A 14,472-nucleotide genomic window follows, 5' to 3' on the forward strand; every position below is an offset into this window, starting at 1 on the left:
TCGAATTTCACAATTTTTTTACTTCATTATCAATATTTAGCCTTCTACTTCAATTTTTTAAAAAAGTGATTTTTTTCACAAAAGAATTTACTGTTAAATTAAATGAAATCATTATTATTTTCAAATATAAGCGATGTAAAACACATAGTAAATTTTTTTTCATTTTATTAATAAAATATGTAATCATTATGCCTATTTATAAATAACACAAAAAATTAGACATTGCACATCATTAAGATAGTCTAATATTAATAATAATTTGTTTCGATCTCTATTGAAAGTGCAAAATAACTTTGTGGAAGTCATCGTAGGTGATTGTGGATTGCTGTGATGACTTTCCAAGTAGAACCTTCAAATTAGTAGCATATTCTTCTATAGACATAAGACGGCGCTTTTTTGTATTTTTATCAAAAATCATGATTTTAAATAGAGTTGATTTCCGCGGCAATGACCTACTTGTATCTCTAAAATAAATTACTTCATTCTTCAATCGTTTTTGGCATTTTATCAGATCTTTCTCTTTTTCAATATATTCACTTACATCTGATCCACAAGTAAATGGGCCGCCTTGTAGTTTTAAACAAGTTAAAATAGAATTTCTCCTGGACGCCTGATGTAAAGCTTGTTGTTCTTTTTTAGTTAAGCCGCTTTGTCTCAGCTGAATCTGTCGCTGGTTCCAACTATATTCTATACTTTCAATTTTTCTAACAATAGGACCCATTTTCCGAAATAGCTCTAAATTACTTGAATCTTCATTTCTTAAATTATTTGAATATTTAAGAACATTACCACGTGAAACTGTTGAAAGTGACGGTTTTTTTCGAAGTCGATTGCTATGAGTTCCACACTGACGCTCAAGTTCAATATTATTTGTAATTGCTTTATCAACTCCAACGACTTGATTAAAAACGTAATACTCATCAGGTAACCGTTCATTGTTTCTTTCTCCAAACCCATAATGCTTTCCTCTTTGGTGTTGAAGAACTATAGCTAAACTTTTCCGAACTATATTTGCTAGAATAATGCAATCATCAAAGTTCTTTGATGAGTATTTTCGAACTACATCAACAACTTCTAAGCCATAATCTTCTTTAATGAGATTTTCAAATAGTCTCTTTGATACTCCTTGAACACATGGCTCTTTAAATTCAAAGAATTGTTGATTTATGACATCATTAGATAAGCTTGAATGCATCTTGCTAAAGAATATTTGCAGTTTAGAATGCGTGGCTTTACCTTTAGTTTTACAGAAAAATGGTGAAATGACTTGCATTCCAAAAGCTGCTACCACGACTAAAGTAACTATAATGTAATCAAAATTCATAGAATCTCGGACTAAACAAGCAAGTTTATTTGTAATATATTCATGTTGGTCCAAAAACTCCTTAAAGTCATCCCAGTGAAAGCAAACTATAGAAGAACATTTCGAAAGACATTCAAATCGAACATCTTTAAATTCAAAAAGAAAAATATCTTTGTTTTTACGCTGCATAAAAGTTTTAAATTCTTTATAATAATTCCATGGTTTTTGAATAAAACTCGGACCAAACAAGTTTAGTACCCATGAGAGAAAGGTTAAGGACAACGTTTCCGTACTTTTGTTAATAGATATATCTAACAGAAAGCCTTTGAAAAGGTTATCCATATTCATTTCATTTTCAATTTGATTTAGAACTTTTTCAATAGCTCTGTCAAAACCTAAAGCTGTATGTGAAGTGCAAAACAGTTGACCAGCAGGAATTTCTCTATTGAGTATATCAGCTGTGACTTTAGATATTCCTATATTATGAACAGTACTGTCAGTCATATGAACGTCTACCTTCTGGTATAGTTCTTCTGAGGTGTATTTTGAGGCTTCCTGTAACATTTCGAATGTTGTTTTTATTCCATCTGCAATATTTGCTGTAGTTTCTGAAGCAATTGCTAATGTAGGCAAAGGAAAATAATATTCTCGGTTAATATGTAAACCAGAAGGTGCAAAGGTCCCAACATGTTTTCGAGTGGTAGAGTCAGTTGCGTGAGTTATTATATCGCCACTATTTTTAGCTTGAACAACTCTGTCTGCAATCAAGCCAAGAGAATACGCGTGCATCTGTTTTAGTTTTTTACGAATGGCACTGCGTGTTGGGAGTGTGTTAGAATCAATAAATGTGTTCTCAATAGCTTCACAATTATTTTTATCGTACTTTGATGTACGGTCAGTTTCATCTGGAATTTTCCATTTTGTTTTAAAAATTCGATTGCCGATTACTTTCAGTGCAACTTGCATTTCCCTCATCGAGAATCCTTCTCCATCTAACTCTGCACATGCATGGTAGATATCACTTAAGACTAAGTTTTTTGATTGTCGCACATTAGGTGGAACATAAGTATTGTGAGAACTATCTTCAAACATTAATTTTGATTTTGATCTCGTCATGTATGGCTGTTTTGGTTCACTTACATCAACAAACATCACTCTCTTTTTTTTAATTGGTTCAGTGTCTTTTTCAAAGAACTGATATTCATTTTTTGTTAATTCATTTTCAAGAAATTCATCTTCATCTTCAAATTCACTTAACTCACTATCATCATTATCAACGTACATTGTCTGATAAACTGCTGTTTCATTTCTAATCTTTTTCTCCATTTTTCTTTTTTCATTAACAACTTTTTGATGGAAAGTTTTATCAACATTTTGACAAGTAAAATTTCTGTTACCACGCATGTTTTCTAGATACGAGTAGTCTTCAGCATTCATTGAAATACCGAAAAACTTCTCTAGCTTTTCACGACGTTCTGGATTAAAGCAAGAACATCTCTGAGTAAAGGCAACTTTGTATGATAAAATTTATCAACTACAGGGAGACTTTCTAAAGGAGTTTGTTTATTTTGATTTAAAACTAGTTTGTTATTACGTCTTGTTACAATTTTTTTCATTTTAATTGATATCTAAATTTAGTTAACAATAATAAGCTATTTTTTAAGTATATAAAAGTTTTACGTTTTAACAAAAAAAGTTTTATTACATTTTTTTTTAAGACTATTATTCATTTTAATTCAAATTTATCCAATCAAAATTTAAATTGCATAAATTTTAAAATAAAGTTGCGTAACTTTATACGCAAAAAAACCGCTGCAAAGATTTTTCTTTTATATGTTTTTTTTTTTTTTTTTTATGTATCTTTAAAAATGTTTAAATAGAAGTAGAAGGCCAACCACAAAAAAATAGAAAAAACTGAATTGTTTTTAAAACTTTTCTACAAAAATTAATTAAGAATAACTGGTTAAACAAAATATATAGAATTTTGGACCCCCCCTATCTGTAACAAATGCGTTCAAGCACATTTCACAAAAGTTTTGAAATTTTTGGTATAGTCCTAGCTTAGATGTTTGTGCAAGTGGTATCAATTCAAAAATCTTCTATGACAATAGACTGCGCATTAAAGTATTTGGTCTTTTGATGTGTTTGATGTAACTTTGAGTCAAGTTTTATGATTCACAAAAGATGCCAGTTTATTTAGGTAAAACCGATATCAGAACAGTGAAGGTTACAACGTATTGCAGCTGAGTAAGACATATCGTTGGTCTAAGTGTGATACCTCTTAAGCTCACATTTTTAGTTATAAGTTTGGTGAGATCAAAGCTGCTATTTTTTTTAGGGTTTTGCACTTACGATGTATCATGTTTGGACCGACATGCTTTCGCACTTACGATGTATCACGTTCGGACCGCCGATATTACAGTTTATTGCTTAACTTTCAGGTGTAATGTGCTATCAAAAGTGCATAAATGTAAGCAAAGTAAGCATAAAGACTTCAGAGAGATAAATTTAGTAATTCTTTACACTAATCGATTTTGTAGTAAAAAATAATGAAAAAAAAAAATCTTTAAAATAGTCGAATAAACATTCCTTGACGTTAACAGTAACTTTGATTATTACATTTAAAAATCGAGGCAATCGAGATTGAAAAAGCCATTCTTGATCAAGTCAACTTTCGTTTCCAGTTTCCATCTTTGAAAATTTTAATCGTAAGTAAACCAACGTTACTCATCAGGGAGCGAAAGTGTTTAAAAATGGCTGAACCCAACATACGTTGGAGTAGTGATCCAGCTCATGTCGAGTCTCTTGGACAAACCAAGGTGCGAGATTTACTATCGTTTTTAGGACGAAATACTTCTCCGGCATCTTTGGTGCAAAGATGTCTTCTCTGGAGTAAAAGTTGGGGAGATAGATTTGTATTCATCCCCAAAGTTGGAATGCGACCGTTTTTGATAATGGCATTTGTAATAACGGTACAGCAGTATACAATTCGTTACAACTTTTCTCCGATTTTTAAAAAGCATCAATGGAGAAAGTATCATTAAAACTAATTGTAAAACTTGAGCTAAACAAAAGAGTGTTCTTTTGTCTTTTAGCATTAGCAATATATATTGTATCTGTTTATTTTACATAAAGTTTGTACAAGTATTTTGCATTAGAAATATTTCTTGCTGAAATTGGGTATTAATTATACTTGTTTTACAATATTTGAAAACAATTCTCCCCCATTATGAATTAGTTTAGTTAAAACAATTGATTTTGTGTAGTTATGGAATTTTAAAGCTTTATATGTATGTTTTGTTATATCTGACATTTAATGAAATAATTTCCTTTTTTTTTCTTCTAAAAAATACACTTAATCAAAAGCAGTTTCTTTGTTATATTTGGTTTAGTCAAATATTTTGATTTGCATATTATGAGAAACTTACACTATGTGTGTGTATGTATGTATGTATGTATGTATGTATGTATGTATGTATGTATGTATGTATGTATGAATGCATGCATGTATTATGTATGTATGAATGCATGCATGTATTAGGTATGTATGTTTATATATTATAATACGCATGTGTATGTCTGTATGGGTATATATGTATGTATATATTACTTTATGTTATATAAGTTTCTAAGTATATTTTTAGGCTTTTTATAAACTAAAATGTCAAGCGAAGAGCCAATGCAAATTACAGACGAAGTGTCTGGTAAAAAAGTGCTTAGTGTTAAACTAGAATTAAAATTTGGTTAATGATTTATATTTTCAATATTTTTTGTGTTTATATTTGATTTTTTTTAAAAAGTTTTATTTTTAAGTTAATGCTCCTGTTGACAGTTCACCTTCTGAGCAACTTCCTTCAACCCAGCCACCTTCAACACAAATAACAATAGAAGAAGCAGTTGCAGATAAATCATTTTCAGAAGAAGTGAAAGTAGATCTGGTGCACACAACTCATGAAACAACAGAAAATGTGGAGCCTGTAAACTCTATAGAGGATACAAATAAAGAAACTTATGAAGAAATTGTTGAGCCAATTACAGAAAAAACAAAGGTCATATTTACAAATATTATCAAAATATTTATAGTTAATCAATTTGCTTTTGTATTAAGCTATTCTATAATTTTTAAAGCAGGAGCTCTGTTATTGGGAAGTTTTTATCTTAAGTGACATTATTTAAGCTCTAATCAGTACAATAATATTGATATATTTAATGAATTTTGGTATTTCAGAAAATAGTAAACGATGAGCGTGAAGCAGCCTCCAAGCCAAAGTCCAAAGTTGAAATACAGTCTTTACCAACACGTCAATACTTAGATCAGTCTATTGTCCCAATTCTTCTGCAAGGTTTAACAGCTATAGCAAAAGAACGGTTAGAAAATTGTGTTAAGTTGTGTTAATTGTTTTTTCAATGACCTAAAATAGGTATAGAACAAAAAGTTCAAGAATTAAAGAACAAGTTAATTCCTAAAAAAAATTTTAATGTTTTATTTTTTATAATTTGTTCTCAGTGTTGATTCCATTAGTAGAAATGAAGCTGTAAACTAGTTTTTCCAAAAAAGTTTAAATATTTAATAAATTTAGAAATAGAAGTAGAAATACCTGACAAAAAGTTTTATTCAAATTGATTCCATGATATTAATGAAAATGATATTGTCAGCTATATAGTTGCTGAGTTGTGGATGTGTATTATTTCTTCATATACTGCTCTTGATTAGCTAAAATCTTATTTGTCAGGAATTAAATTCTCTGCATTAAAGTTAATAATCAGCGAAGGTGATAATGCCAATCCAAATACAAGAATAGTTAAAATTTTGTCACTTTTACTCAAAAATTCCAACCATACATCTTATTAGTATCTTAGCAGTATTTCACATTCCACTGACAACAGGTTGTGCCAGGGTAGTATCAAACAAGCATGGTGCTACAAGAACATCCCTTTTTTTTATTTCAATGCATCAATTACTGTACATACTGGTGAATTTGAGATGTTAGCCGGTTTAGAATAGGTCTAAAAAGTTCTTTAAAAACATAAAAAGAAAAAAAATTAAATATTAATGTGTGGAAAATTTATCTTTTAGTATATTTACAAAATATTTATATTCTGCATATTCCTAGAATTTCCATGAAGTTATATTTAAGGCAAGAGAATGCCGATTTTTGTATTATATAAAAAAAGGAACCTCACTAACAATTTTACTATTAATTCTTCAGTTTGTCAAAGGGCAAAACACAAGTAATGCACTTAGAAAGATAAAAAAAGTATTCTCTGGTACTTCTTTAACCACATTGTCCATGACTTTTTTGAGAAAGTTACTGCTAGAGATGAAATTCTGCAAGATGAGCAAAGTTCAGCCATGATCACTCTCATTAACATTAAATCATTAAATCAAAAGTAGGTAGTATGAGGTTTGCCTTCACTTTTTAAATGGCAACATAAGTACCTCAGTCATTTTGAGTCTTGGGGTGATCACCTGTTTTGTTAAACTTATATCCAGTAACTTTGTAGTTTTTAACAATAGTCTGGAGAATCATTTTCTAAAAAAACATTTCGCTTCTGTTTTGAGATTTTTTTCTTCCACAGCTATACTATCAACCTTTTATATCAATAAAATTCTCCTTTCATGAAAATATTTAAATAAAACCTCCAATATTTTTTATATATATTTTTTTGTTATCATTTTTTCTTTGTAATAGTTATAAATATACTTTATCTTGATATATACACTGCATGAATTTATTATTTATGTCTGTGTCTTTATTTTTATAAATGTGGCTGTTGCAGGGTATGTAGAGTTTTGAGACTGACCTGGGGTCACTACTATAAAACTCATTCCAATTGGAATTCACGACCATTTCATTTGAAACCCTCTGAAATGAGCGGATTGTTACTATAAACATTTTTTTTCGTAATTTCCGCTAATTTCAGTGTAAAAACCCAATTAAAATTTACGCGATCTTTGTGTAGCAGAAATCGTAAATCCGATAATTTGAGCTAGCTTTTTTTTTTTTAACAGATTCTTGTTTTGAAAACAAAAACAGAAATCAAACTCAATTTCTAACATTTCTCATTGACAAAATAAGAACAATAAGTTCCACATTTCATTTTTCACTGTCCACCTCGACAACAGATAATCAACAGTGGATAAGAAATTAAAAATATGAATTTGCGCACAAATAAATTTCTTACTTTTTTCAGGCCAAACTCTATTTTCATATGAATTTCTCCACAAATAGCAAACACCAAGGTTATCATTGAATATTATTTGCAAAAAAAAGAGACTATTAAGGTTAGTGTCACTAATAATCAAAGAAACTGCTTTGCCAATTACAAATACTTTTATCTAGATTTCTTTATATTGCAGTAGAACACAATGAATTTGAATATAAAAACTCAGAATTTAATTCTAGAATAGTTGTACTATATTCTATAGAACTACTTGAGTCTTATGTCAAAAATAATTTCATCTAGTGGTATTAGCTTTTGACTCCCCATACAACTTTTGTTAGAATCTGTCACCTTCTTTGTAGTCACTTATTTGATGTTGTCCCAGAAGTCCTACATAGTTAGATAATACATTTTAAGCTTGTAACATTTTACAACATTGATTACATCCTATACTATGATATTGCATTATTGCAGTATTTTGCACCGTCTAAGAACCATTTACACCTTGGGCAATAGGTCACTTTTGCTATATTAAAATATTGTCAGGTAACTAAAACTGATGCCTGGCAATTTTTATTTTAGTAAAAATGACACAAATTTTCCAACTTACAAAATGTGTAAATGGCATCTAAGGGTCAACATAGACAGGTGATACTGAAGCAATACTTTTTATAAAGTAAAATTATCAAGGATGTGATAACCACTGACTTTCTCTAAATAATTAAAAAGAGAATTAAACTTTTTGAATTTGAATTATTTAATCCAGTCTGCCCAATTTTTGTGACAAACTCAATGACACTCGAGCTATGTAGGCATCTTTTTTCTGTCCCCTTGGATAAAAAACATTAAAGCACATTAAATATAATGCACTAAGTGTGAGAATAGTATTATGTATAGGGTCGACACAAACAGGCAACAATAACAATAAAGAATAACTTTGATTGACTAAAATTACTTATAACTATTTAATGGTTTTAATCTTTTAATAAAACATTGATTAGCTGGCCTTGTAAATTGATAAAGAACAGCTTAAAACTCCTAAAACATATGAACGTAGGACTGTGGTAATTTCACAGAAAGATTCGTAATTGGAAATAAGTAGGGGAACATGGGACAAGATGACGAACGTTGTGAAAAGCACTTATATCTTATTCAATAACTGTTCCAATAAGTAAAACTTTATCAAAAAGTGGAAAAAAAATTATCATGCGTCACATATGTATAAAAAAAACCCATATAAAAATTTAAAATAGCCTGGAAAAAACCAAAGTTACCTCAAATTATCATCTTGCCCTGTATGCAGGGCAAGATGGCGGCTTTAAAAAATGTAAATTCCATTATACCATTACCTTCTCAAATAACACGATACCGTAAGTTCTAGTTAATAAGATATGTAATACAAACGGTTATGTAATTTTTTCAACAATTAAACTATATATTTATATAGGGCTATGCAAAAAAAAGTCTACTAATCAGTTCATAGCAAATTCCAACACAACAATATAAAGCAAATGTCAAACAAAACATTTTAATGCATAATAAAGCAATGTAATAATGACTAAGCTACACAAAAGTTATTACATTACAGGTTTATGGTAAAACATGTACTTAGGTGAAAGGACAAACGAGTCATCTTGCCCCGTTCATCTTGCCCCTAGGCTACTTAATCTTTAAAATGACTCATAACTACATAAATAAGTTATAATAGCTTAATACTACTTGTATGGCTTCCAAATTGAACAAACTGAATGAGAAATTCTTGCTTACCTTTGGCTGGTGATGTAATGATGAAATAAATCAAATACAAGTGGATAAATTTTTTTTTCACTTAATATAGGAAAAACCTTTTTAATAATTATCTTTGACTCCGAAAATATTATTTATAAAAAAAAGCATAAATAAATCTAGTAGATGTAATCTACTTCCCTCTTAGCTACAGTCAGATTTCATATTTAGTTGAGTTTTGAAGATAACAATATAATCTCTTCTTGCCCCATTCGTCATCTTACCCCATGTTCCCCTCTAATATATAGTAAGATAATGATATTGAGTTTACTTACACTTCTTTTTTGGAATTTGTTTTTCTTGTGGCATTTAGTTGAAATTTTGCACAACTGTCCGTAATATAAACAAAACAAAATGTAAATAAACAATTGATTAACTAGATAATATCTTTTTTTTTTTACGATACGAAAAAAAATGTTTATAGTAGAGGCTATTTGAGATTATCGGGTTTACGCCTATTTTGTCGAATCCGATGAAATTCATCGGGTTTACGATTTTTAATTCCTATCGGAATGAGTTTTATAGTAGTGACCCCTGTATATACAAAATCAACTTTATCTGTATATTCAATTTTTCTGGGGATTCACCCCTAAATTTTTAAAGACTAAGAAACAAGTATAAACTATTTCTAAAAGTCCTTTTGAACAGGATTAAAAATCTGAAGGAGCTGTTGGCTCAGTAAATATTCCATGGTAATATAATTGTGGGCTTGATTGTCTTAATCTTTGCTTTAAATATCTGATTTTTTTTTTTTTTTTTTTTTTTTTTTTTAGGCCAGCTGAACCTATAGATTTCTTAGCAGCATATCTAATGAAGAATAAACATTTGTATCAAAGCTGAAGTTAAAGTTGAGATTTTTAACGTTATTTTGTAAGTGTACTGATCACATTGGCACGAAATTTTATCAGAAGACAAGTTTAGTATTGTAGGAAATGTTTATTTAGGATGTTTGATGAAAGTTTTTATTGAAAAGATGTTTTTTTTTTTTATTATTATTAGATGTGACTGGTCTGACAAATTTAAAAGCTCTTAAAAGTAGATTGTGACAATAAATAAATATATATATGTGAAAAAGAAGGCTTCTTGTTTTTTCTTTGATTTATTTTACAAAATCGTTTTTAGTCACAAAAATTCTCTTTTACCAGGGATTGTTTTAAAATTTTTGTCAACTTCTTATATTTACTTTAAGGTTGTTTTTAAATCATATCATGTTCTCTGTCATTAAGTAGCAACTTTTGGGAACCGTTCCATAAAAACTATCAGTGTGGGAGATCCACGTTTAATAAAATGAAATTTGCCTCTTATAAAAAGTATATTTAATTGGTAATGATTTGGTATATAATAAAATTTGATTTTTTCAAATCTGATTTTAATGATTAAGGATCTATCATGTTTATCACACTGATATTTTTTATATAAAACAATTTTTTATTTGAAATGTCAAACTTCTTATGCCATAAATGAGTACGAGTTGCATCAACTTAGTAATGCTAACCTAAAACGGTCTATCTTAATAAAATCTTTAACTTAGGAACTATTTTCAGACAAGATATTAATATGAAAAAATAATGGGTTTTAGAAGCATTATAAATGTCTGGTTTAACCACAGAAGAAGCGATAAACTGCGTTGCAAAGAGAGATCCAGCCACCGAAGGTTTTTTTTTTCAACAAACCATGTTACGTGTTAAAGATCCCAAACAATCTCTGACGTTTTACAGCGCTGTTCTTGGAATGAGGTAAAACATCGTTACAATATTATTCTCATCAATAGATAACAGCCTTGTTGATTTCAAATAGTTGTTCGTTCATTCAGGCTTCTGCACAAGTTAGACTTCCCTGCGATGAAGTTTTCTATATATTTCATGGGCTTTGAAGACGAAGCAGATATTCCTGACACTGATGAAGAAAGATTAGCGTGGTGTTTTTCACGCAAAGGGACATTAGAGCTTACACAGTAAAGTAGCTTATTTACTGTTTACATATTTTAGTGAGAAATTATGCTAAGGATTGTACATCTTTGAAAATAATTAGTGTTGTTTACTCAATCTATTAAATTCCTTAGTAACTGGGGATCGGAAAATGACGAGACAAAATACCACAATGGAAACACAGAACCAAGAGGCTTTGGTAACGTTCTTAAAATAAAACTTTTGAATTTGAAACTTTTGTTTACTTTGTTTGAATCTAAAGAGGTCTTCCCTTTGGTTGTGTAGAAGAACTTAAAATATGATTTTGTTAATTTTGATTTAGGACACATTGGTATAGCTGTCCCTGATCTAGAAGCCGCTTGCGAACGATTTGAAAAGATGGGTGTTGTTTTTAAAAAGAAACCGACCGAGGGTAAGTATTATTGGTGAATAGTTGACACATTTTCTGTTTCAGTTTAAACTATGCAGTAATGAAAAATGTTTTTTCATAGGTACAATGAAGACAATTGCTTTTATAATGGATCCTGATGGATATTGGATTGAAATCTTTAATCCAAAGATCTTAAGTTTTTAGTTACGCGCAAATCCCCTTTTAGATATCTTTAAAAATATAAATCTTATATTTTTTTAAAAGTGCGAATCTATGAATTATCTTTTTATTTATTAAGTTTAAAAAGAACTGCTTTAGATCCGTTATCTAATTGACAGCCAAATCGATAATGAATGTTTTCTGGGAAAATACTGTTTGCAGCAACTAATTTGTTCAAAAAAAACACAATTTAGATTAATCTGCCAATAATATGTAAATATTATCTGTACAAATACAAGCCTGGGAATCGGATGCCTTGTTGCCAAAAGAATGGATACAACGACGTGTTCAGAAAGATGTACAAAAATGAGCAGAATACAAACTTACACAAAGTATAAAAAGAAGTTAAAGGTAAAACTTCAAAATGTAGAGTAAGCGCGTTTGTAATACAATTTTATCTAAAAAATGTAGAGTAAGCGCGTTTTTAATACAACTTTATCTAAAAATTGTAGAGTAAGCGCGTTTGTAATACAACTTTATCTTAAAAAAAAATGTCTTCGTTTTTCTAGAAATCTAGTGTTAACGAATTTTTTTAAAAAGAAACAGCGATATATTTCTTTCAAACCACATCTTCTTGCTGTACCCTAACAAACTATTTCTACCCAAAAAAAAATACTGATCGTGGGAAAAGATACGAGAAACTGGTGCAAATCTGAATACATAACAAGTTCCGTATTTATGAGAGGGTGAGTCAAAATCTAGACTCAGGTTCTGCATAAGTTCAAATTCCTTTCTTTAAAAGAAAAATTTCTCGTTCCGTATTTTGCAGCTTGTATAATACTAAATTTAGGCTAGTCAACATAAAATCAGTTCAAAGAATCGGTTGAAGACAACAATCACAATAACCTCCCATATGTGACATTTAAGTGTCTGCATATCGTTTCATTTCCATGGCGTAATCGTTCCGATATGATGTAGGAAAAAAGTGCGTCATGGGAATTATTACGGTAAAACATCGTTAGAAAAATTTTATCCGGTATAGTAGTTAGTTTAAATCTCGATATATACCGGAACTCAAGTAATTCCGATGACACTTTTTTTCCAATTTCATATCGGAATGATAATGACACGCAGATGTTTAGTAACAATCTGAGGCAATAATTACGGTGAACAGACTAAAGTGGTTTTGAGCGATGCAAAAAATTTATGCGGATTTTTGCACTGTTTTCGAAGAGCATTTTAAACGATTTGAAGTCCAGAAGTAACTGTTGCTCTAATGGATTTAACAATAATAATAATGGACTAAATAATAACAATAATGGATTTTTAATTATTAAAGATTAAAAATTAAAGTTGTAATTTTCTTTTTAAAATCAAAATAAAGTTGTAATTTTTCTTTTTGCTTTTAATTTCTTAATGTACGCTGTTTTGTTTTTTTATCCACTTGTATCCGGGCTTATTTTTTTACATGAAATAGTGACAATCCTTAGCTGCATATTCATATATAATAGAGTATCACATTAATCCACTCATCCTTTTTTTATTTAATTTTTTATTAGATCGTGTGCTCTTATATATAATTCGCGCACACCTATCCAAAGATGGTCCCAACCTCAATTTTGAGGACCAAAAGAACGACCGATGGGGCATTAATCTGCAAGGTCTCAGATATCACCAGGTGTAAAAATTAAAATTTAATCTATACCCAAAGGAGAAAAACACATTTAATATTTTATAGCACTTTGCGCTACTGATCGCACTTGCAGCCCCGTTGTAAATCTATTTTGTTTTTTTTCACTTTTGGGTTTTGAAGTTTTTTAAAAATATCAAAAACTCTTAACATATATGTGTTGGCTATAACCTGACAAAAAATCAGCTCTCTAACACTTGTGGTTTGTGTACAGGGACCTAAGTATAGGGTAAAACACTAAAAACCTCTTTAAAAAGAGAAAACGGATGCTTTGCGTTTTTATTCTAACCTTATCATCGACTATTGAAGTTTCAAAATTTAATAGAACGAAGCCTTGGCATTTATCTTTCAGGCAAAAAAAATAGAAGCAAGATATCTTTTATCTGTGCAAAGATATAGCTCTTAAAGTAGGAATCTCGCCTTTGAAAAAACGGCCAAAATATAGCAGCTTTTTTTGTGGTTTTTATGCTTTTTAAAGATTCAAAGTTGCATCAAATAACTAATTTAGTAACAACACCATGTGACTACTGGATTCTATGGTTGTTAGACTTCACATTTGTGTGTACTTTGTCTGCAAAAAGAGTGCTTTTTTTGTCCAAGTTTGCATAAAATATGGGGAAGAAAACACATAGTTAGAGGCATTTTTTCTAATTATTCTGAATTTAAAACAAACTGTAGCATTCAATAAAAACACAGCAGTAAACATGTTGGCAAGCTTTAAGTCACAAGAAATATGTCGCAGCAAACATGTTAGTTGCAAACATGCTGGCGAGATTTTAGTCACAAAATTATTTCTTGTAACTAAAAGCTTGCCAGAAAACATGTTGGGAACCTTTAAGTCACAAGAAATAATCAAAGAATCAGTGAAGTATTTCTCTTACCTTTTTACAATTTAAAAAATGATTTTGACATTATGGTAAGTTTCTAGAGTGTTGTGTTCAAGTTCTACAAGAAGTTTTTGTTTGACACATGTTGTTTTTTATGATAGCGGCGACATTCGGGAGTCTTTTGAATAGGACTGTGAAATGGGGATTCCCTTCCATTTAATGTAGTTGAAACTTACTTTTCAGAG

At 29.9% G+C, this 14,472-nt stretch overlaps 2 protein-coding genes across 4 annotated transcripts; both read left to right on the forward strand.

The window, feature by feature from the left end:
- The first annotated feature begins 4,865 nt into the window (after positions 1-4,865).
- On the forward strand, positions 4,866-10,341 carry LOC145182730 (uncharacterized). The gene is made up of 4 exons (XM_080057947.2): positions 4,866-5,007; positions 5,117-5,352; positions 5,532-5,671; positions 10,027-10,341. Exons 1-4 carry the CDS (start codon positions 4,965-4,967, stop codon positions 10,091-10,093), a joined length of 486 nt encoding a protein of 161 aa, XP_079914073.2. The 5' UTR covers positions 4,866-4,964; the 3' UTR covers positions 10,094-10,341.
- Positions 10,342-10,763: 422 nt separating this feature from the next.
- LOC149877040 (lactoylglutathione lyase-like) lies at positions 10,764-13,211 on the forward strand. Of its 3 annotated transcripts, XR_016448365.1 has the most exons (7): positions 10,765-10,989; positions 11,067-11,207; positions 11,316-11,380; positions 11,504-11,593; positions 11,673-12,121; positions 12,280-12,456; positions 12,561-13,211. XR_016448365.1 is itself a non-coding variant. In XM_090074592.1 (6 exons), coding segments are annotated over exons 1-6 (525 nt in total). In that variant the 5' UTR covers positions 10,764-10,843; the 3' UTR covers positions 11,871-12,250. The 3 variants fall into 3 exon arrangements, 1 of the variants encoding a protein (XP_089930718.1); XM_090074592.1 differs by lacking the exons at positions 12,280-12,456; positions 12,561-13,211 and having other exon boundaries at positions 10,764-10,989; positions 11,673-11,754; positions 11,870-12,250; XR_016448364.1 differs by having other exon boundaries at positions 12,280-13,211.
- The last annotated feature ends 1,261 nt before the right edge of the window (positions 13,212-14,472 follow it).

Source organism: Hydra viridissima, unplaced genomic scaffold (assembly GCF_058129835.1).
Source record: "Hydra viridissima isolate aposymbiotic clone 2 unplaced genomic scaffold, HvirCarnegie_v1 scaffold_17, whole genome shotgun sequence".
Lineage (NCBI taxonomy): Eukaryota > Metazoa > Cnidaria > Hydrozoa > Anthoathecata > Hydridae > Hydra > Hydra viridissima.

Coding starts and splice junctions, on each gene's coding strand:
- LOC149877040 (XM_090074592.1), top strand. CDS start 10,844: ATGTCTGGTTTAACCACAGAAGAAGCGATAAACTGCGTTGCAAAGAGA. Junction 11,381..11,503: donor CACAGAACCAAGAGGCTTTG/GTAACGTTCTTA, acceptor ATTTTGATTTAG/GACACATTGGTATAGCTGTC. Junction 11,594..11,672: donor TAAAAAGAAACCGACCGAGG/GTAAGTATTATT, acceptor GTTTTTTCATAG/GTACAATGAAGACAATTGCT.
- LOC145182730 (XM_080057947.2), top strand. CDS start 4,965: ATGTCAAGCGAAGAGCCAATGCAAATTACAGACGAAGTGTCTG. Junction 5,353..5,531: donor CAATTACAGAAAAAACAAAG/GTCATATTTACA, acceptor TTGGTATTTCAG/AAAATAGTAAACGATGAGCG. Junction 5,672..10,026: donor ACAGCTATAGCAAAAGAACG/GTTAGAAAATTG, acceptor TTTTTTTTTTAG/GCCAGCTGAACCTATAGATT.